Source organism: Saccoglossus kowalevskii, chromosome 17, assembly GCF_978046115.1.
Source record: "Saccoglossus kowalevskii chromosome 17, keSacKowa6.1, whole genome shotgun sequence".
In the NCBI taxonomy this organism is placed as follows: Eukaryota; Metazoa; Hemichordata; class Enteropneusta; family Harrimaniidae; genus Saccoglossus; species Saccoglossus kowalevskii.
In genome coordinates, this window is record NC_140657.1 from 8,414,819 (window position 1) to 8,437,904 (window position 23,086).

Sequence of the window (23,086 nt, forward strand, 5' to 3'; positions counted from 1 at the left end):
TCATGTACGTATACTCCAATTAATACACAATGTATAACAGACGTTCATATGGTTTACCCCTTGTCTTGCTTACTCGCGTGAACGTATTTGGTATGACTTCACTGTCACACCTTGCTGGTTTTAGCGACTGGGAATTCAATTACTACTCACTTTCTGAATTCTGCATTCATCGTATAAGTAAATTATACTAGTATATTTTGTGCTATAAGCCATATTTTATTAAGCCATCACGTGGCTTCGGCTTTATGTGTGTTTGTGTTACGACAGTCAACAATCAGACTCAGGTCTTTGTAGGTTACAGTTTATTAAAATAAATTTCTCTGTAATTTGGGTGTGACAAAGTATACAGAAACATAAACCTATTTAAAATGTTCCTTTATTTTGGTATAAAATTTAATAGAACCAATAGTTTCGAACACTTAGTTATATATAATTCTCTAATGAACTTGGATAATTAATGCATTCCACTGACAGACCATTTTATATATACTGTGTCCTCAACAGCAAAACATGGGTATGTTGTTTCTATTTTTCCTATTGATGTGATTGGTCAACGAGCACCAAATGTTAACATCATCCGTTTCATGCGATCCGATACGATATTGCCCATTGCCTGAAAACAACCACGTGACGTGAATAGTTATAATACAAGCAGTGTGAACGAATGAATTGACGTGCCGTTAAGTCTGCCCTCTAGCGACGAAATGATTCCTCGACTTGGATATATGTTGTGGGTAGCTTAAAGCGGGAGGGTCGTCACTTGCGCACGCGCGGGAACCTCAAGCGACGATAGCAACACACGCTAAAAACGCAAAGGCTCATGGGTAGACGCTTGTTTGTAAACAATGACACGCTATGGCCATCTGACGCATGCGCAGGTGACGACCCCCCCCCGCTTTAAACAATATTTGTACATGTAATAAAGCACAACTACGTACTTCTTCTATCTTCATCACATAAACACTTCGAAGATAGATGACAAAAACGAATTCAGAAAAATTTTGACAAACAAATTAAGTTTACGACAACGGTGACCTGAATGTAATGATTTGTGGCGCTTTGTGACGATATAGATACAACATTCTTTCATTTACTGACCTTGAACGGTATGATGTCATCGTGATCGCATATCTTTGGAATGTCGAACACCGATGGGTCCTTGATTCCCAATGTCACATTCATAAACCCAATGAACGAAATAGTTTCCGCTGTAAGAAAATCGACACAAGACGGTCACGAACTGTACATCACGCGAGACTTGCATAACGAGTGTGACGAAGCAATGACATATATTCGCTCACATTGCTATCAAATAGTGGATCTTTGGTTACGTTGAAAATAACAATATACAATTAAATGGACGCAGATTTGGTTTTAGTCTTATAATAAATTAGTTTTAGTAAAGTGATGACAGCAAACAGGTCCATGATACGAAACACATCTTTTTCATCTTCACTACTAGCAGTAGGGTTAATTCTGAGAAAATGTGTTTGGAAAGTGGTATGCAATTCCAACATTCATTGAATGTTTAATATAATCCTCAAAACTCGCTAAAAAGTTTTGTTCAAGCTATAAAACATTAGTTCTGACGGAAAAACAAACAATACGTTACCTGCAGGACTATATATTTCTAGCAACACTGAGTCAATATCAATTTCATTTTGGTTGGAAGTACATCCAATCTTTTGCCCAGAGAATTATTCCCGGGGAATGAACCTCATAATGTATTTATAAAATGAAATGAACTTGTGGAGAACGCACAGTATTTATGAATATACTAGGATTTTATAGAGGTTTACCTTGAGGTTGATCAGCAAAAATGGTCAGGCCGAAAGGCAGGCATTCATTGGCTGTGACGGCTACACCAACACTGACGTTGGCCCCCATTTGTTGAGCGTTATATGTATACGAGTCAGCCGTCAATGCGTCCAATCCGTACACGTTTGTACCGATGTATTCAGCGGCGTCTGAAAATGAGATCAATTATCTATAATTGACAACGGTCCATGGAAAAAAACTTTTGCTCAAAATTCAAAACAATCGAAGTCTTAAAAAATGGTTTACTTCCCCCAAAATGTGTAGTGCGAGTTTCATTCGAGAATTTTGAAACAGTGAGCAATATTTGTTCACAAACGATAACAATGTTGATTGGAGCGGTATTTCGTGCATATAAGCAATGTTAGAATTGGCTACCCTTCTTGTGGACAGGAATAAAGCGCCACCACAGGTCAAATCAGTATTATATTTAATTGCGTTGACGAAAATAATTTTTGAGATTAAATCGAGATGTTTATACCTGGTATGCACGTGTCATCAATGCTACCCGGCAGATCCGACTTCGTACATTTTCCCGCCATTATTACATATTGCGTGTTCTGTAAATATAGAAATATAAAAATAAAATAATATCAAACTACGGTGGATTTGAATTTTACCAGTGGAAAACCAAATGAAACCAATACATCTACAGCGAAAATTAATCCAACTGATGATATCAAACGTTCACTGATTAGCAGCAAGGCTCACGTGGCAAGAATAACTTTAATTTTGAGAACTGAAACATTGATTTTTCGAATGTAGTGCTTAGACATGCTTGTCACGTACTTTGTTTTGAACTCCTATCAATAACGAGACACACGTGACATGAAATGTACACATTAATAGTCCCGTGATGCTAAGAGGCGTCACGTGTTTCTTCGTAACGCCCTTTATTTGACATTCTCAAGCGTAAATTGAGAGAGGGCCCATCGCAATTCATTACGACGGTTGTACACGTAAATTTAGTGCGTAGCATTATTAATAATATCTAACAGTTTACAACTTTTTAAAAATGAATACGATGTCATTATGTGCTAAGGTGATATTCATAAATTAATTGCATGAATTAAGGCAGCATAGTTGCAATAAGTTCAATTAAGTACAACGAACTGTTGACCCTTCATGTAGAATACCATTTCCGCTGTTGCAAAACAATGAAATTTACAATGCATGAGCTTGTATAAGACACTTACGCTGTTAAAGTCTTGTATGACCTTTACTTTGAACTGTTGCTCCCCGGCGGAAATGTATTCTTCCAAAGCTACCATTTCTTTGCTGTAGTCATAATGTAACGGCCCGTAAACGGTGAATATTCCAGACTTGCCTTGCCGGGTGCAAGTGCCTCCGAACTGTCCCATGGTGCTTTCGAATTGCTTTGGTGGGCAGCATTTGTACGCCGTGGTGAGGGCGACAAATGAGGCTAGCAGCACGATCAGTTTCATTTTGTGTTGTACTGAATGTTCCTCGCCGATCAGTAGTATACAAACCGGCCCTCAGGCGTGACATTGACGTCACTAATCACGTGACTAGTGGCCTAGATCTAAACATGACTGGTAGTCGGACACAAGACAGAATGGAAATTTAGCTAAATTGTGCATATTCAAATATTTGCTCCGTGCCTGTAAATACCGTAGTCTTTGTAACAAAATACTGACATTTTTAGGCAAACGTTCAGTTTTGTCTTTTCGGGTACACGATCAGCAATCAGTCACGAGTTGCTCGTACAAACAACGCTGACTTAAAATGAAAATTTGAATATAAGCTACTAACAAACAAATTGTTTCATAACAATATATTACCCACTTCCAAATATAATGTATTCCGATTCCAAATGAACACTTCGGCCGGATTTGGAAATTTTTGGGAAAATGTTAAATAACATCTGTTTAAAATATGCCGTAAATTATTTGCAATCTGTTTTTAGTGTACTAAGCAAAACTCTATAAATCTAGGAAAAAAGACACCAATCGAAAAAATGAAAATCAAACATCGCTAGCTTCGCCTCGGTACGACAGTCACTAAATAGTGTCAAGATTTGAATATGCTGGACTTCAATTCACAGAGAAAACGAATGATCCTGTAATGTTTAGCGACAGAAAAACTTTGTTCAATCATGGAACTATAAACCCCTAGTTCCATGGTTCAATGCACAGCACATGTATTGTTTATCCTGTGATAATTTACCTATTCGTATACAAACTAAATCAGTCTTCTGCACAATCGTCACGAGACCTAGTTTGCATATGAAAATTTGTGCTTACAACTGGTTTTTAATCCGTGTCGAAAACGTGCACAGAATGGTGGTTTTGTGCACGTTTTCGACACGGCTTATCAGCTACCTCAAGTGCCAAATCCATAAAATAAACAACCAATGTCAATAGAGTAGCCTAGGTGTTAAAAATGGATTAAGTACTGACAAACCAACTTCTGCATAGGTATGTCTCTAAACGCATGCTTTCTGGTTGATTTAGTCATCTTTTTTGAACTCAGAAGCCCGCAAAACCTAATATTACATGTGAGAAAGAAACAAATCCGTCGAGACTTCCCGTTTTCCCGTAAAAGGGATGCTGGCTGTTCCCTCTCTGGACTCCCTCCCCGCGTATACTAGTACTGGTACTACTATGGATTAGTACCATCCATGGTACTACCAACTCTAACCATATCCCCATTTGGTGACGCATGTCAAGCTATAAATGGGCATCAATACTCATTCCGCCCAATATTTCGCTTCTATAACATTTTAATCAACAGCATATCGCTTAATTTCCGACCGGAAAAACGACTATGTTTTTATCCCTTTTTTTTCTCACTCGCTTATTAAAAACACTGACCGCTTGTTCAAACACTGAACACTGGCACATGAGTTGTCGAAATGGTTGTTTTAGTGCTAAAGTTTGAGGATTCAACAAGTATTAACCATTATTTAATTTCGAACGACATTTCCAAACCATCATACTTTTTTTTGTTCGCGAACGTAACTTGAACTATGACCTCTTGTTATGTGAACGTTCCACAACAAGCTGTTTAGAGCGGGACTGTGTTCCGCTTGAATCCCAGGGCTGCTACCTCGTTTCAACAATATGATTATCGAGACAATTACGTGATACAGGCAATGCTAACTCCTTACGGCAGAGAGCAGAGACACCAGGAACATATTGATGCCACGGCCATGTATTTAAAATGCGAGCATGCAGACGGGCGATATTTCTGGGTTCGCGCGCTCGAAAAAATAAGCGAAAATTATTCAACAGGCGGTTGCAAAAGCGATTAAAAATGATAATCGAAAAGCAGAAGCGAGCAGGAGGTTGGGTGAAATTAGTGCTGTTCATTCAGGTCCTTTGTAAAAATACGATCGGCCAAGATCTACAGTATATCATTCTGAGGCACGCTAGAGACAGACAAAAGGCAGTTTTAAATATTGACATCGTTCGTATTTTTTTACATGTAAATGAGTCAAAAAATAGCGATGATCGATCGAAACAGACTCGCTTTGCAAGTTTTAACGGCTACGTTTTGCTGAAGATGTAAGACTTCACTTTCGGAGTTATTACCGAAGATAATGTACGACAGCAAAAAAACAACAACATTTGGTTATGTGAAATAGATTAGCATTCATGTAGGTCCAATCAGTACTGTTGTATCGTTTATTTCGTCAACCGAACGTTACTACCCGGACCTGCTCGTCGATTATTATTGCAAATGTCATTTCTTCCTCCCTGGTCAATGAATCCGGAATCAATTGGGTATAAGTACGTTATTTTAGAATGATTTTCATTTGGTTTCACGTGATAGTTAATCTGATTTATCATATAGCATTACAAACAGGAAGTCCTCGGCATGGGTCGGAGTACCAGTATACCCCAGACCACTCGTTTTGTGATGAATGGTCTGGGTGTGGCTTGTGGGTAACAATAAAAAATGAATTTCGGTGAGGTTGTGATTATTTGGATTTTTGAGAACGGATTTTTACTATTGAAATGAAATTATCACGTCTAAGGGTGAATGGTTAATAGGTGTAGTGATGTTAAAAACATAAGTAGTTCATCTTTTCGCGTACACCACAACAACAAAGGTTTATTTTTTAACACATATCTCCAGTCGTTTGGCGTTTGGACGTAACCCCGGAGTTAAACCATAGACAATATAGTAGGAAGGACAAGCAACTCCAGCGATTCTATTGTAGCAGGGTAGGCTGGAAAAAAGTTAAGCTGCTATAGTCTTTGTTACAGGTATTTTAATTAGTTAATTAGGCAACCAAGATGACCTCCCTTGTTCACAAAACTATATATTTTTGTAAGTATTTTTTTATGGACACTGCAGTTTGAAATATGCACAAAAATGTGTATTTTTGGTCAAAAGTGATTTTAAAAAAAAGCTTCTAAACCATGCTTCTGTTTCCTGTCAAAATTGATTTACGGGTACATCTGTTTACTATGAAGAAAGTGCCGTCTTGAAAACTCTGTTTTTAGGCGGCGAGAGTCGTGAACTCTCGCGAAATGCGGTATTCTAAATGATCACGAGTTCCCGTGTGTAGATGATTTGCTCGATGTTTTTTTTCGGATTTTGATGACGGTGGAAATGATAGTGCAGAAGATCCAAACGCAGTAGACACAGCAATTCGTGTTAATAACTTTGTGTGTGTGATTCAGAGCCCGGGCATCCACATCGAAAATAGCGAAGATTTGCGTTTTCTTGATCGTCACGTAAAAGAAACCCTTTAAAACGCTAACAAAAAACCGAAAATAGTGAAAATAAAATAATAAAGACAATCGTGCCTCATTTATACACAAGTATTCGAGTTATTTTGTTGAAATTATTAATAAAAACAGAGTATAACGTAGGTAGACGTGTATTCAGGCTGAAAGACTAGACGTGTAGTCAAGATGGCGACAGACGTGAAAACGGAAGACGGAATGAAAGTCTATTAAAAAAAATGCGAGACAGAGAACAACAAAAAACAAGCGTAGTCGGTGAAAATAAAAAAATTTGAAGTTTCATGCACCATAAAAACTAAAATTCGAGTATTTTATCGAAAACGGGGTACAGCCTTAGACATGAATTCCGTCCAGTTGAAAGAGTGTGAGCTATAGTCAAGATGGTGACAGACGGGAGAACATACGGATTCAAAGTCTGTTTGAAAAAAAATGCGTGGCAGAGAACAATAAAAAAACGAGCATAGTCGGTAAACAATAACATAATAAATATGATGAAAACAAAAATATTCAAATATTTTGTCGAAAACGTGGTACAAACTGAATATAACATGTACGGAAACATTACTGCCGTCTGAAACTAACTTTTAATTTATAATTAGACAGGAACATATATATTAAAAGTAATATTTACATCTGATAACTATTGTGTGTTCGAAAGATGTGTATTGCGGAAAGAAAACGACTCGTTTGGGGAAAGATACTTGTAGTTCGATACGAAAGTTGTGACATCGCATCGAAGTAAATAACACGTCACTGTTTACTTGCTCATTATAATATTCCAGCCCAGCTTGCGTTGGGCATACGGCGTTTGACTTTGGTGTTACCATGGAGGTTATAATCTGATTAACTACTGGCTGAAAATAAAACATATGGATGAAACCACTCTGATCTCTGAGGCCTACAAACTTGGCACCAATTTGGACAAAGAAAACGTCAGTAATTGGACCACAGGCATAAAAAAATTACTGAACCTTTTGGAAATTAGTGATGTTTGCGAAAAAACCAGTATTATCCCATTAGCTACAAAAAAACTAAAAAATATGTTTGAGAAACACTGCACAGAAACAATGCATAATGACAATAAAGGCACTAATCACAAAAATAAACTTCGTACCTACAGACAGCTGAAAACTGATTTTGCACTTGAAAAATACCTTGAAATTATTAAAAACCCCATCCACAGATCATCTATGACTAAACTGAGGATAAGTGCCCACATACTTCAGATTGAAGTTGGGCGATATCACAACATAGATGTCTTAAATAGAACATGCCCTGTCTGTGACTCCAATGAAATTGAAGATGAAGAACACTTCCTCTTCAATTGTAACCAGTACAAATTTGAAAGAGATGCTTTGTTTGAAAACGTAAACTTATCCGGTAATCTGAAAGCACTTCTCAATAACAAAAATTCTGAAACCGTCCAAGCAATTGCCAAGTTTATCAGCGACTGTTTCAATAAAAGAGAGAATTTCATGAAAAGCAATTTATCAGCTGCCTCAAAATAACACCATAAAAATATTTATATAATAATATTTTCACAGTATTACTATTTATTTCTTTTTTATTATTATTATTACTTATGTATTTTATTGTTCCTTATATCCTTATTGTATTCTAATCTAGATCCCAGAAGGGATACGATATCAATAAAGGTTGTTATTATTATTATTACCTCCATGGTGTTACTATACTACTATACTGTCTATGGTTAAACAGGGCCCAAATTGATAGGGAGTAAAACACGGAAGTGGAAGAGCTGTCCTTGCATTGACCAATCACACAAGAGCTCACAAACACCAAAGAAATATTTGTTGTTGTACTTAACAAAGGGATTTGGCACTAAAAACAATGGAACGTTTATAGGCTTAACGTTGGATTTAGATCGTGTTATAATCCAAATCCCCTACTAAGACTTGTAAGCACAAATTTTCATATGTGGCTTAATATTAAATTTATGTAGATGACGTCTCCCAAACAAATAACCACCTCAGGCTGTTTACTATTAAAATATTTCAAAATATTCCACGAAAACTCTGTTCTCAAATCAAATGCGAAATCTAATTCCGAACGTTTAAATCATTACTCAATTGGGACACGTCATTTACTGAGTAGGACAATGGATCGTAACAGTCAGCGAAGGCCGTAACACGAACCTTGACTATACAGCGAGACTTTCAGGAATATGGGAACAAATCGACAACTCTAGAACCAGAGTTATATATTTAAGAATCCCCCCCCCAAGAAAATGGGTAACAGTTTACACCAATTTACCAAGACACAGTCAATGTGTATTGAAATATGAGTATTGTGGTATTACTCAATTATAACACATGGGGGGGGGGGGGGGCTCGTTTGCCTCTATGTCTTTCTTTGATTTCTTTAATGCTAAGATACCACCTTTTATACGACTTAGTAATTATTTTATAAGGTAATATACACCTAATTAGTTTCACAAACGTGGATATAAGCTAATTTACAAAACACTAGACGATTAGTAGAGTTGTTCAGTTTTATTCAATAGTTATGAAATCGTTTGCGACTAATGTTTTAACGTCCGGTAAATTGTAGATGATAGGCAAGCATTTGAAAATCTTTTAAAACTATATCATACTTGGCTATGTGGTTTATTAAAACGTGATGGTCGTCACCTGCGCACGCGCGGGAATTGAGTCCCAAGTGACGATAACAACATACGCTAAAACGCAAAGGCTCATGGGTAGACGCTTGTTTGTAAACAATGACACGCTATGGTCATTTGCAACGTTTCAGATATTGTTTATTCTGCGCACATTGTAGCAATGTGCATATGAGTTATATAAAACGAAAGTAACTTTTATCCATAAATATGCATTTTTTACCGATATGTTACCGGACTTACCCGTGGTGGTCTTTAGCAGAAGTTGTTTCAGCTGACTCCCAGGATAATATTTGGCATGATGTCACTGTTTACAAATTACATTTCTAAGCCACTTTCTGAATTCTTTCTTCGTCGAACGAATAATATCGTCTGTGCTATAAGCCGCATTTTATTATGCCACCACGTGGATACGGCGTTATGTAGTCCAGACATACACAAACAAAATGGAGCCCTTTGTACAAGTGGAGCCCCAAACTTGGGGCTCCACAATGTTTCATAATTTATATTAATATTTAATCGAATTTAAGTCAGGTTTGCGAAGCTTAGGTTTAGTATCGGGGAAGGTATGGTTCAGTTTATATCAATATTAATATAATTATACCATATCTTACCCCGATACTAAACCTAAGCTTCGCAAACATTTCTATGTTCAGTCACGGGATATTCAACTCTAGTTTAATTAAACTTAATTAAAGTGCAATTCTCCATTGTATTGCATTGTAATTGAGTTTAATTAAACTCCAATTAAAACGCAACCCTATATAGGAACGCGTTTTAATCGAGTTCATATCGCAACTATATTAAAAGTTAATTCAACTCTATTAAAAGTTAATCCAATGGTGGCTCCACAATTCATGAGACACCTGTATGTGTGTATGTGTGTATGTACGTTTTGACAGTCAACAATCAGACTCAGGTCTTTATACGTTACAATTTATTAAAATACATTTCCAGGTAATTTGAGTATGACATAGTATACAGATCCTTCTGCAGGTAAACAGCGGTAGTGATGTTCGTCATCTAATTCATATTTATCTTTTCAAATAAATTGAATGCAATTCGAATCCAAGAGACTGTATATGCATTTTTTTTTCTGAAGATCAAGGCCGAATACTATATATTACCCAGTATTTCAGCAAATGACTCGAGAAGTTAAAGTCAACGAGCACCAAATATTAACAGCCATTTCATGCGATCCGGTATGATGTCATGCATTGCCTGCAAATAAGCAGAGTAAAATGGATAGTAACAATAGCAGTACTCTTGTGAACGAATAGATCGGCCTTTCTAATAAGCCTGCCCACTGGCGACAGGAGTACTCTGTGACGTAATATGACGTAGCATGGTGAAGGGAGTACTGTTCAAATCGCCAATTTTGAAATGTAAATATAGTAAATACTACAAAAAATATTAGTTATTGACAGGATTATATAGATCAATACAACAGAGACGTTTAACGGCATTGCTTTCACTGTCGATCTACGTCACGGAACATTTCGCCGTTAGAGGGCGCAGATGAATTCGAAACGGTCAAGTCAAGTTTTGACGAACAATGTCAATTTGAAAGAACTGATGGAGTTACCTGAAATAATTTAGTGATTTAAAGAGCTTTGGCCGAATATGTACAGCTGTCTTTGTTGATTACTACTGACCTTAAACGGTATGACGTCACCGTGATCACATATCTTTGGAACGTCAAACACTGATGGGTCCTTGATTCCTAGTGTTGTATTTGTATATCCACTATTCATAATGATATCCACTGCAAGGAAAACAACGCAATGGGTTACACACATCACGCGAGATTTGGTTTAAATTTGCATCTTTGTATAAGAAGCATTAATTACGTCATTGTTAATGATATAGTCTCCGTCCAGTTTTTAGATATCGTTTCAAATATAAACAATTAAATATGCAGATAGATAAATTAAATAGAGTGGGGAATAAAACGTGACGTGTAGGGCAGTGGTCGTCACGTCAGCGCGTGTTCGAATTTCGAATTGCTGAGTTTGATTGTACAGGCATGCTTGGGAAACTGTTGATGACATGTTCAAGTGTTGATTTTAGTGTGTTTTTGAGGGTCAAAATAGTCATCAAATTGCAACAAATCACAAAACAGTCAAACATGCACCGGTAACCCACTCTGATGATGTTCATACCAAGGTTAAATGCAATGGATGAGAAAAATATGGTCAAACATTAGTGATTTATTTGCTCACAAATTGCTGCCAGTTGGCTAAATTTTATCGAAATCCAAGAATAACTAAAGAGAAAATTTATTGCATCATAATGTCTTGTTTTTTGTACCAGATTTGATTGTTCATACTAAGTTTCATTTAAGTCGGCGAAGTAATCACTGAGAAACGGTTGATGACATGTTTGATTGTTGATTTTCGGTGTTTAGCAGCGGCGTAACAATGACGGACAATCGGTAAAAGTTCAACCAAATAAAAAACAAACAAACAAATCGACTTGTCTTTGTACTAATATGAACAAAACCCATTCTGTCATATCAGAGATATGACGCGCGCACGAACGAACGCACGCACACGCGCGCAACAGTCCGACTGGATTAGCATTGCAACTACTCTAATTTCCGAGTCAACAATTCAACACATAAAACCTTATGTAAATACATTTACGTGACAAACTTTGAATACTGGAATGCAATGAATTGTTACGTAACGTGCAGCGTGAATTCTAAATTGGAATAAAATTTTCGCTAACAGACAATATTTGATTACAGGAAATATAGTATTATTCAGGGTATACCTTGAGGAGAATCAATGAATGTGTTCTGGGCGAAATAGAGACATTCCTTTGAGGTGACGAGGACTTGAACACTATAGTTGGTCCCCAGTTGCTGGCCCTCAAAACTGTACATGTCTATCTCCAAGGCGGCATTCAATCCGTATACGAGCCTGCCACCATACACGGCGTAATCTGAAAACATGTAAAATATATTAAAACAAAACAACACAAAGGGTGACCATGTTTATACCTAGCTGCAAAAGTACAATTTGTATCGAAGTTCACAGCAAATATGTTTATATATATTTTTATATTTTGTATTTTTTACACCTTTCCAAAAGCAAGCAGTCGTCATTAAAATTTTGAGGTTGATTTAAGATTTTCCAAAACTATGTAAGAAGTATTCATCCGAGGATAATAGCCCTAGGTGGTACCTGAATGATGCACAAATACATTTCAAAATGTTCCCATCGTACCTGGTACGCACGTGTTTTCAATACTACCGGGTAGGTCTGACTTGGTACATTTTCCCGCCTGGACGACATATTGGGTGTTCTGGAAATATAGAATATAGATTTTTAATGCAAGATAAGTCACGTGCATGACACAACGTGACAATGACCTTGGTTTGGTGTTTATTCCAAATTGTTCCAATACTGTGAGCAGGCGGTTGCCATGGCGAATAACATTTTCAATGAATTATGTTGCCTTTTAAATATTCTTGTTTTTATCAAATTAAAAATATATTCTGACTGTACAACCATACATATTTCCCATGAGGCCAATCGGCATCACATGATTCTGTGTAATGCTAATGGCCTCTATCCGACCTTTCGAAGGGGTGGCGTCAATCTCCGATAATACGGATCCGTACTGCAAGTCATTGAGAGGATTTCAATGAATAAATGTCTTGCTTGCATTTTTTCAGCAAATCTTCAAGCACCCCCCCCCCCCACGATTTCAAATGGTTTTTAAAAAAACAGTTTGAGTATCGCAGCTTGGTACGGTATGCACACTTACACTATTGTAGTCTTGTATGATCTGCACTTTGACCTGTTTCTCGGTGGAGATGTATTCTTCGGCAGCCACCATTGCTTTTTTGTAGTCATAATGTACCTGCCCAGTAACGAAGAAGAGCCCGGACTGGCCTTGCGGGGTGCAAGTGCCTCCGACCTCTCCCATAAAGGCTTCAAACTGCTTTGGTGGACAGCATTTTTGCGCCGCGGTGCAGGCGATCAGCCCCGCTAGCCACGCGACCAATTTCATTGTGTTTGTAGGTGTACTGAGCATTCCTCGCCGAACGGTGTACTCGGTGACAGCGTCCCACGAGTGACGTCAGTAACCACATGAATAGCGACCGATATACAGGTAGTTGACATACAATAACCGAATGTAAACATGTGTTCCATTTCAACCAGTCTGTTTTACCCTTGCGTTTCAGCCTCAAGATACTGAGAGGTTAATACAAAAACGTATTAAACCTGAATCCGACCGCAATGTAAGTTTAACAACTTTTTTGTGCACACGGTCAAGTGAAAATATACTCTTATATGCTAAATTCACCGCTAGTTTATTTTAACGCTTTTTAAAGATGTTTTTTGTTTTGTTTTAAAGACGATTCATAGAAAAAAAAAATTAGTACCACTAATCCAAAATGTTCTTTCTCATCGCCCCATATGTTCAAACCACTGTCACATCCATTTATTTCAATCGTTATTTTGCCTAGGTTCAAAGAGTCACAGTTATTTCGAGAAAGTTGAGTGAATGTTATGTTGGTCTAGAAATATACCTTTCTTGAAAATTAGTTTTATTGTCTGTTATTATTAAAGTTTAAACATGTTTAAGTGTGGTTCCCACTGGCAACTACCGAGGCGAAACATGAGAATGATTGAGGTGGAAACGTACGCATATTTATAAGTTGATAACATTTGTTATAAATTGCATGACAATAATTATTGGTGTATAATATTTACAATCATAGAGTTATTTTTGTGTGTGTTACAGTGAAATTTTTTGAAAAACTTGGCTTAATATTTTTCAAAAATCATTATTATTAGAACAATTCCATAGAATACAACGTTTTTAAAAGCTAACATTTTGAAATAATCAATTCAGGTCAGCAGCTGAGTTCACATACTATAGCTTAAAGTCTCTGCTATAGAAATCTATGGTGAAATCGTTATAATACTGCCAAAATGACAACTGTCCACTAAAATACAACAAGCTTACCTGAAGTCTAATTTATTGCAAAATAAATGCTGTGTATTTTCAGTTAGTAGGCTTCTATAGGTGAACAGGACCAGTGAGTGTTATCAGGGACGAAAATCCAGGCATTTTCACCGTCTGGCAACCATCGATAACTCTAAAAAACTGTACTTAGTTGCTGCGATTCTCCGATCCTGAACAGTATAACAAGACCCCCCCCTCTTGTGCAACAAATAAAAATTTTGTTGTTAAGGATTGTCTCGTGCTGTTTTCGACTATGGATGTTCTCACCGGTGTTCCACATCAGCTAACACAGAGCCCATATAAAAGACTCGGTACAGCGGTAAAAATAAAATGTATCCAATATCTCAATGAAATCAATATTGTAGCATCTTAGTTACTGTCTCATCATGTGGTCACCACATGATCTTGCCAGACTACGCATCGATATACTTATATATACCAAGGGGACATTGTTCCCCATCACGGTTTCGTATCCCTTCATCCCGCACTGGCAGTAAACTGGGACATTATACATTGAAAATTTAAGATAAAAGGAAAATGTGCGAATATCTTTTGTTCCAGTTTTAGAATGACTTAAGTCTTCATGTTGGGATTATATTTCTTTCACAACCTATTTTTGTAAATAAATTTGGTGATACCTTTTTTCGGGGATATTCACTGCATAGAATGATAAATTAAACTGTGGGAAGTAAACTCCCTCAATAAAATTAGTTAAGGTAGAAGCCTACTCATAAATTAAAAACCCCAGAATTTATTCATTTTGCAATAAATTGTACTCCAAGGCAATATAAGGACATTGACCTAAAAAAAATTGCGGGTCACCGGCCTTTTTTCGAGAAATTGATGGTTGTATTTTAGTGGAAAGTCGTCATTTTGACACTATTGACTATGACATTTTTACCATAGGTTCCTATGGCAGAGATATTATGCAATATCTCAAAATCTACCTGGTGACATAGGCTGAAAAAATCATATATTGTTAATGATGGAGTACTTTTTGTTGCTCTGAATTATTTAAAAAATCTGGGTTTTAAAATGTGTCAAAATCTGCAATTTTTCTTTAACATTGTGTTCTATGGAATTGTTCTAAAAATAACAATTTTCAAGATATATTAGGACATGTTTCTCAAAAAGCATAACTGTAACACACAAAACAATGCTATTTCATTGTACCATGAGACATTAGCTTCATGATTGTACATAATAAACTAATGAACATTGTCATGCGATTTATGACCAATATTGTCAAAAATTATGACTAGGCTTCTAAACTTAAAGTGCCTGGGAATGATATATCTAAACATTCCTACTTCACTCAATGTTGTTCCGCTCATACAATATTAATTTTGTATTCATACGGTAAGTGTGCATATGCCGTATTCATAAACAAACTCGAATCACTGGTATAGGTAACACCGTCTTAGATTTATCGGAAGCAAAGCCGGGATGACGGACTGGAAAAGATGGGCAACATACGAGAACTGGAAAAGCTGAGGGCAAACGTGGCTACTCGGTTAGTTATACGGTTAGGGCGAAGCTCGGGACAGATTACTTCAGCCGTTACTTGTTTTCATTTCTACTAGCAAGTCTATTGTATTTAACTTTATTTCATTCGTTATACATGAATATTGCGTGCTTGTAACACTAATTGGATTACGAACTTCCTATGGTTTCTAGATCACGAGGTTTTGAGGTGTGGCTCCATGGCAAGTCACATGACTGGTCACCCATCTACAGCACCATAATGTATTTTCAAAACGCAATTTATAAGAGTATGTACCAGGCGGTGGTCACGAGTTCCTGAGTAATACAGGTATGTCTCGGTTAACACAGTATATGAGTATTTGAACTTCTAGACTTACAGTCGGTTCGGAGAACTAACCGATTAAAGAAACACTACAGATGAGAAATAAAGAGGAGCAATTCAATGAGACGGATAGGGGTGAGACGGTAACTATGGTGACAAAAATCAGACATGAAATAGTTCTCTGAATCCCAGAGACGTCGCGATTTTTGAAGAGTATATACTACAACCACTATAATGTTGTGATTACTGTAATATCAAGCCATTGGCAGCCGCCATGGTTGGGGGGGGGGGCTTTCATATGTGACTGGAGTGATAAACCAGTGTGATACCCGACTGTCAGGTTTAGGGTGTTATTTGTTTAAACCACGGCATATTTAAAATCCTCGTTCGATGCCTGATTCATTGCATTTCAGTGATAGTTGTCGTACATGTACTTCAAATGGTCACGTGCATTTGACTCATGCACATGCGCACTATCGTCCACCCGTCATACAAATGTCATACATCGATACAAATGTCCTAAATCCCCGAAAATATCTTACTGCGTTCTATCCGTTTACCTTTACTTTAATAAATACAGTAAATATAATAAGATATACAATTGCAATAAGGAATTACCCGAAATGCACTTTGATTTTTCATTTTACGTATTCTTCCCCTTCATGTGCATGTCGCACATGTAAAAACAAGTAAAAAATTGATAAAAAAGCGTTTTCTCCAGTCTGGCAAAGAGGTTTTTGACTGCATATACTAGTATAACCAAATCATATTACAATATATGAGCTTGTAATTATATATGTCGCAATGTCAACATGTTCAAGTTGATGTATGCAAACAAGACGTACCTATTTGTCAAATTTCCAATGTTCTGGCATATCTGAACCAGTACTGTTATTCTTTTTCTGAATTGTCATGCTTTTGTACACAGAAACTTATTTTCAACTGTCTAGCATTAGCATTGTGCAGGTTTTCCGTGCAGTACTGCGCTTATACAAACTAACTAGGTACTATCTCCTCCATGGTACTATAATGTTCGCATATTATTATGTGGTTCATATCGCTTCTATGTTGTATACTGGCCAGATGCCTGTATAGACGACTTTCCCGGAAGTAGCAAGACTGGGGTGCAAAAATACTCCTGCTTTGTCATGGCAGAAGATACAAACATGTCAGTTGGCTAATAGTCGATAGGAGGAAATTGTATTTTTGTGACGTCGATACACCCCAAAACGGCATGCGCGCGCATGCGAAACGCCGTATCTTCGACTTCCGGGGATGTCGTCTATATATGATGTTACCAGTGCCCTGGTGGCAGGTCATGCTGGGTTAATAAGTTAACAAGATCGCATTTCAAAAAAATACTTGTGTGAAGTTTACAAAGTCCCTGTTTTACAACAAACGTGTATCTAATACTTTAAAATTAAATTACTAAAAATTGCAATTTTAAACTTTTCAACAGGTCTAAGGTATCATGTCATAAACATGAATATAAAATGTAACGTTTTCTACTGATACTGAATAATGTCTTTGGTAGTCAGCTGGAACTTGAGATAAGAATCCGAGATAAAACCAAATTTACATTTATAACATATTCAATTATAATTGAGATATATAGTTACATCAAGTGTCTCTGCAACTGAATACAATGTGTGTTACTACCCCAATACTGGAACAACTATATACGTATTAACAAAATTATTGACTGCCAGTGTGAAGTGAAATATACGTCAAGGTCTGGTGGAAAATTCCATGCCCTATAAATACGATTATTGCTTAAAATTATAATTTGAACATCCATAATTGTGGAGCATATAATTTAAAATGGTTCCAAGGACCTAAGTAATTTAAAGTGCAAACAACTTAGTTGGATGAAAATGTACAGAGCATTTTAGACCGCGTTGTACTGCACTGATTGCCCAAGAAGCGATTTGTTTTACACTGTCATTCTACTTATTATGGCATTTTGTATTTTTTTTTACAGTTTTGACAGAGTGGCTTGATTTTATTCTTGTCTGTTCACTGGTTACATTTATTTATTTTTAGAAAGTAAAAAAAAAAACGTGCAAAACACAAACTAGCTGTCATAACAATATACGAATATATTCAGCCTATGTACATGTCAAATATTATATGTAAATATTTCATTATATTTTGTACATTTATTAACCTCACTAAATCGTACTAGTGTAGATTATTCAAACAATAACAAATACCTTATTTATTTACTATACATTGTGCACCACTTAATCATAGTACATGTGAGCATTTAGTGTGAAATATTTGTGACTTCTATGCATATTGAAAATATAACACTAATTCTAATTGGTGGATTTTGAAAAATTCGATTGTGATATGCCAGTGCATGTCGTATAAACGAAGCTGAATTAGATCAACATAAAAGCTGCTCTCTGATTGGTCCGATTGTTAGACGTTGGGGGTTGGAAGCCAATCAGGCACAATCTTGTAAGTAGCTTTGCATTCAAGTTGATTCAATAAATATGACTCGCTTTTGTTGAGCACAGGGACTCGTACAATAACTTGTAAATGTTGAAATACATAGTTACTACTTGTCACATTTATTTACAAGTTCTGAAGACAATAACCATGGAGCCAAGCCCCCCCCCCAAACATTACTCAGTATACGACGTGTTCAATTCGCCCCGCACATTGCAAGAATGTCATGTTACATAGAAGTGAAGTTTATTTCAATCTACAACATAGTCGTTATGTCATATTGAGTAGATTAACTATCAAGCCTTCATTGAAGGAAACTATTGAATTTAATTACTTCAATTTGTACCACGAAAGACAACGCTAATTGAAGTGCATTAACGAGCACTGTATGATGACATCACCACCTTCATACGATCTGATAATTTTTCACCCATTACCTAAATAAAAATGGAACGAAAAATACGTGTGTTTATTCGATGCATCTTTAAAACAAATAATATTCAAAATAATAAATTATTTTATAATACACGGTTATTATGAGGATGCTGCAAAGTACTAAGGCATTACAGAGCGAGTATTGATTGACAAGTAGAAGAGGCCGACGTGATAGCAAATTGTCAGAGTCCAAACTGTACAATATCCTCAGTAGTGATAACTATTATACGTCTTCTCAATTCAACTGCACTTTGTGTTTACTACCCTGGACAGGGCAACATATTGAACATTATGTTTTTCAAAAAACGCCCGCCATCATATTTGGTAATTTGTATTTCCTAATACGATAGGATGCCGACATCCCATGCAACACGTGACCAAAAATTACGTCTTTTATGACAATAGATAGATTTCGCTTATATGACTTTCTTACTGACCTTGAACGGTATGACGTCATTATGATGACAAATTTCAGGAATGTCAAAGACCGATGGGTCCTTGATTCCCAATGTCAGGTTTGCATACCCAAAACTCATTACAATTGAAGCTGAAAATGTGAAAAAAACAAGGTTAGATTACGCGAGAATTAAAAACACAATAGTATGGACATCACGCGAGAATTAACAGCACAAGGTCACGAACAAAGTGGAACACTAAACAAGTAATAATTCTGTTGTCCTATAAATATATTGTGGTTGCCAAAACAACTAATGCACAGCCGAATATACAAATGCAGTTAACCCACAAACAAGTAGTTTGATTCTGGCTATTAAGAAAATGTCAATCTAACTTTATCATACATACTCTGTACACGTTAAATATCGAAGCAATCGGGCTGGTATTTTTCAAAGTCGAAAATATAATTTTTTAACAAAAAATGACAGAAATAATCGCTAAGAATAAAGAATTATTGACATCGTCACGAAATGAACAAATCTGATAGAGGTCAACCAATGTACTTACTTACAACATATCAAAAGTGAAAGCTAACTGGGTGGTAGTTTTCAAGATTCAATAATCACAGGCTTACCTTGCGGGTGATTTATGCCCAGGTTTACACCCATGGGGATACATTTATCACGTGTGACGCTGATTTGACCAAAGAATGCATCGCCAAAAAGTTTACTACCGTATGAATATATATCTACGGTCATAGCACCCATTCCGTATTCTTGCGTCATTACGTACACGGCAGAGTCTGGAATAGAACACGTATACAAACACTATGTAATGAGTAAGTAACTTTCTGGTATAATACTGCACCATTGAATCACCACAGCAGTCGTGCAGAACTGTAAGATCTGATTTTTATTTTTATTTTTAAGTTCAGGGCAGCCAATCCAAAATGATCATTTGCATAATTGATATAAAGTGGTATTTACCTGGAACGCACATGATTTCCGTATCTGGCAAGTCTGATTTTGTACAATTCCCTCCAATAATCAAGTACATTACTTCCTGTAATTGAGTACAATATTATAGTTAGATTATTCGAAAAAGACGAGTTCTGGATTGGTAATTTTGGACCAATAGCTTTTCCTCTATGTGGTTCGAAGATAATTCCCGTTCAGAATAAACGATATGATTTCAATGTAATATTCGTTGTGTCGTGTCTGTTGGTGATGGGGGGAGGGGCACAACAAGCGAGAAAATTCCCAAATTGTGCTTATACTTTCGGGTTTCTTAGCCCATATTCAGCAGTATTCGCGTACGCCGGTTACTTAGCATGGACACAAGTTTTAGACTTATTAGCCAGTGCGAATGTAACTATAGGTACATGCCAAGTTTAATAAGGAATAACAACTTTAATTGATTAATAGATCCAGGGGAAATAAAATAAGCTCCGCGAAATACGACTGAGACCATCACAGTCACATCAACGATGTAAGCCAATTAAGTCTCTGGGACACGTAGATACTCAAGTGTGCATGAACAACAACGTTCGGGTTGTCATGGAATAACACAGTTCGTGATGTATTCATAAATATATGTATTTACGTAATACATGTATTTAACGACCCCTGTAATAGTTAATGAAGAAACAACTCGTCCATTACAAGGCCTTGGCCTTTAGACTTCTCAGGGGACTTTATCTGTACAGTTGTATCCATACCAGTGCAATATCTAGATATCGCTTTGCTACCAGTGCCTGCCATATCCAGATACACCAGTGCAATATCCGGATATTGCACCGCCACCAGCGAAATACCCAGATATTGCTTCGCCGCCAGCAGTGCAATATCTAGATACACCAGTGCAATATCCAGATAATGCACCGCCACCAGCGCAATATCCAGATATTGCACCGCCACCAGCGAAATATCCAGATATTGCACCGCCACCAGCGAAATATCCAGATATTGCACCGCCACCAGCAGTGCAATATTTAGATACACCAGTGCAATATCCAGATATTGCTTCTACGACAGTGCAATATCCAGATATTGCTTCTACGACAGTGCAATATCCAGATATTGCTTCTACGACAGTGCAATACACAGACTCCACGAGCCACCTAGATAGAGGGTCGTGACTCTTGTTTCAGAAATCTTCACTCAGTCTCATTATATAACTTTGGATATACCGTCAGACTGTTTTCATGTTGCTTTGAGTACGTATTCTCTGATGATCTCCAAATATGATAAATCGATAATAACATCTAATGAACAATTATTACCGCATATGAGAGGGGCCTGCTTGGTGATCGTAACCAAGCCCGCTCAGTTTGCTGCGTGTAGTACAACTCACCTCGTATCTCACATAATACGACACTACTGCATAGCGTACAAAATGATCTGTAAACACTTACACGTACTCACATTGGCATAGTCCTGTATGACTTGCACATGTTCCTGTTGTTTATCTACATACACGGTTTCCTCGACCGCTACCATCGCCTTTTTGTAGTCGTAGTGTACCTGGCCCCATGAAAAGAGAAGCCCGGCCTGACCCTGGTGTGAACAAGAACCTCCGTAACTTCCTATAAAACCCTCAAATTGCTTAGGAGGGCAGCACTTGAACGCCACTGTGCAGGCGACGAAACTCAGAAAAACTAGCAGCTTCATGTTGTACGTATTATAGTGTCACGCTGAATTCTCTACAAAGGGTGGCTTGTATTTATATAGGATTCGAGGGTTTCTATGACATCATTCATCACGTGCTGTTTGACCCAGTTACTGTTCATTGACCTTTATACTGTGCGTCCAAATTCTGAGCGTTTCTCGTACGACTAACTGTCACATCGCATAGTGATACCATCATGCATTTTATATAATTACTATGTGTTCTTGACTTAATACAGCAGCAAAATTAGTCAGTAATTAGGCAGTAATAGTCACGTGAATTTGATGCATGCGCATGCGCATTAGTTACCACACGTCATATCGATTCCAATAATACTAAAATTGTTATACCACTGCCGCGTGATCTTAAAATGATTGTTTATTTCCTAAAATTCGGGACCGTTTTTCAAGTTGACATTTTATTTGAAGATTGGACTTTGGTGATATCATACTACTGTGTTTCTGCTTCTCGCTTTTGCAAATTAAATTAAATTAATTATAAAACTGGTATATTGCTGTTGACATCGCGCAAATCCTAATACAAAAATTCCAGTATGATAATATTTTTTTGCAATATGGGAAGTGTTTCATCACAATGTATTGTACATGCCAGAGGCGACGGTACAAAAATCACCTAATGTTGACCCTCTGAAACCCTGCATTTTGAGGGACAATTTTCAACATATATGTGTATTGATAGGAATGCGTTATTGGCCGGGTGGAAACTGATACCATTTGGTTGAGATGGGACACTTCATTACGAGGACAGTGTGCAGGGGCGGATACAGACTTTTTTATGGGGGGGGGTCCAAACTTTAAAATCACCAGACTAAGTTAATGATTTGTTTTTATATTATACAACTTAAAAACAAATTGAATACATTTTTTAACTGGGGGGTCCGGACCCCAAGAACCCCCCCTCTAGATCCGCCACTGGTGTGTTTTAAATAATAAACAACACTCGAAAGCCATTTAACCTAGAATATTAATCACTGGAATGCGAACCTCCAAGGTCACCTTGGAGACTGACATCATCACATGATACTGCGTAATAAGGCCCGTACAGGCTTGATACAGTACAATATTAATATTTATTAACATTTTATAAACTCAGGCAACAGTTTCGAATTATTCAAATTTAGTATTGATGATATGAATTCAGTAACCTGAAAAA

The 23,086-nt window shown here is 37.0% G+C and overlaps 3 protein-coding genes across 3 annotated transcripts; all 3 read right to left on the reverse strand.

Annotated features, from left to right (window-relative positions):
- Positions 1 to 285: 285 nt before the first annotated feature.
- LOC100371965 (ependymin-related protein 1-like) lies at positions 286 to 3,315 on the reverse strand. Its single transcript, XM_002732698.4, has 5 exons — positions 3,012 to 3,315; positions 2,297 to 2,375; positions 1,800 to 1,967; positions 1,099 to 1,208; positions 286 to 613 (listed from the first exon to the last, which is right to left on the reverse strand). Exons 1-5 carry the CDS (start codon positions 3,258 to 3,260, stop codon positions 551 to 553), a joined length of 669 nt encoding a protein of 222 aa, XP_002732744.1. The 5' UTR covers positions 3,261 to 3,315; the 3' UTR covers positions 286 to 550.
- A 6,778-nt stretch (positions 3,316 to 10,093) lies between these two features.
- On the reverse strand, positions 10,094 to 13,279 carry LOC100370897 (ependymin-related protein 2-like). Its single transcript, XM_002732692.3, has 5 exons — positions 12,946 to 13,279; positions 12,402 to 12,480; positions 11,947 to 12,117; positions 10,827 to 10,936; positions 10,094 to 10,392 (listed from the first exon to the last, which is right to left on the reverse strand). Exons 1-5 carry the CDS (start codon positions 13,213 to 13,215, stop codon positions 10,333 to 10,335), a joined length of 690 nt encoding a protein of 229 aa, XP_002732738.1. The 5' UTR covers positions 13,216 to 13,279; the 3' UTR covers positions 10,094 to 10,332.
- Positions 13,280 to 18,499: 5,220 nt separating this feature from the next.
- On the reverse strand, positions 18,500 to 21,959 carry LOC100370752 (ependymin-related protein 1-like). Its single transcript, XM_002732691.4, has 5 exons — positions 21,670 to 21,959; positions 20,233 to 20,308; positions 19,881 to 20,048; positions 19,288 to 19,397; positions 18,500 to 18,852 (listed from the first exon to the last, which is right to left on the reverse strand). The coding sequence occupies exons 1-5, from the start codon at positions 21,913 to 21,915 to the stop codon at positions 18,790 to 18,792; spliced, it is 663 nt and encodes a 220-aa protein (XP_002732737.1). The 5' UTR covers positions 21,916 to 21,959; the 3' UTR covers positions 18,500 to 18,789.
- Between the last annotated feature and the right edge of the window lie 1,127 nt (positions 21,960 to 23,086).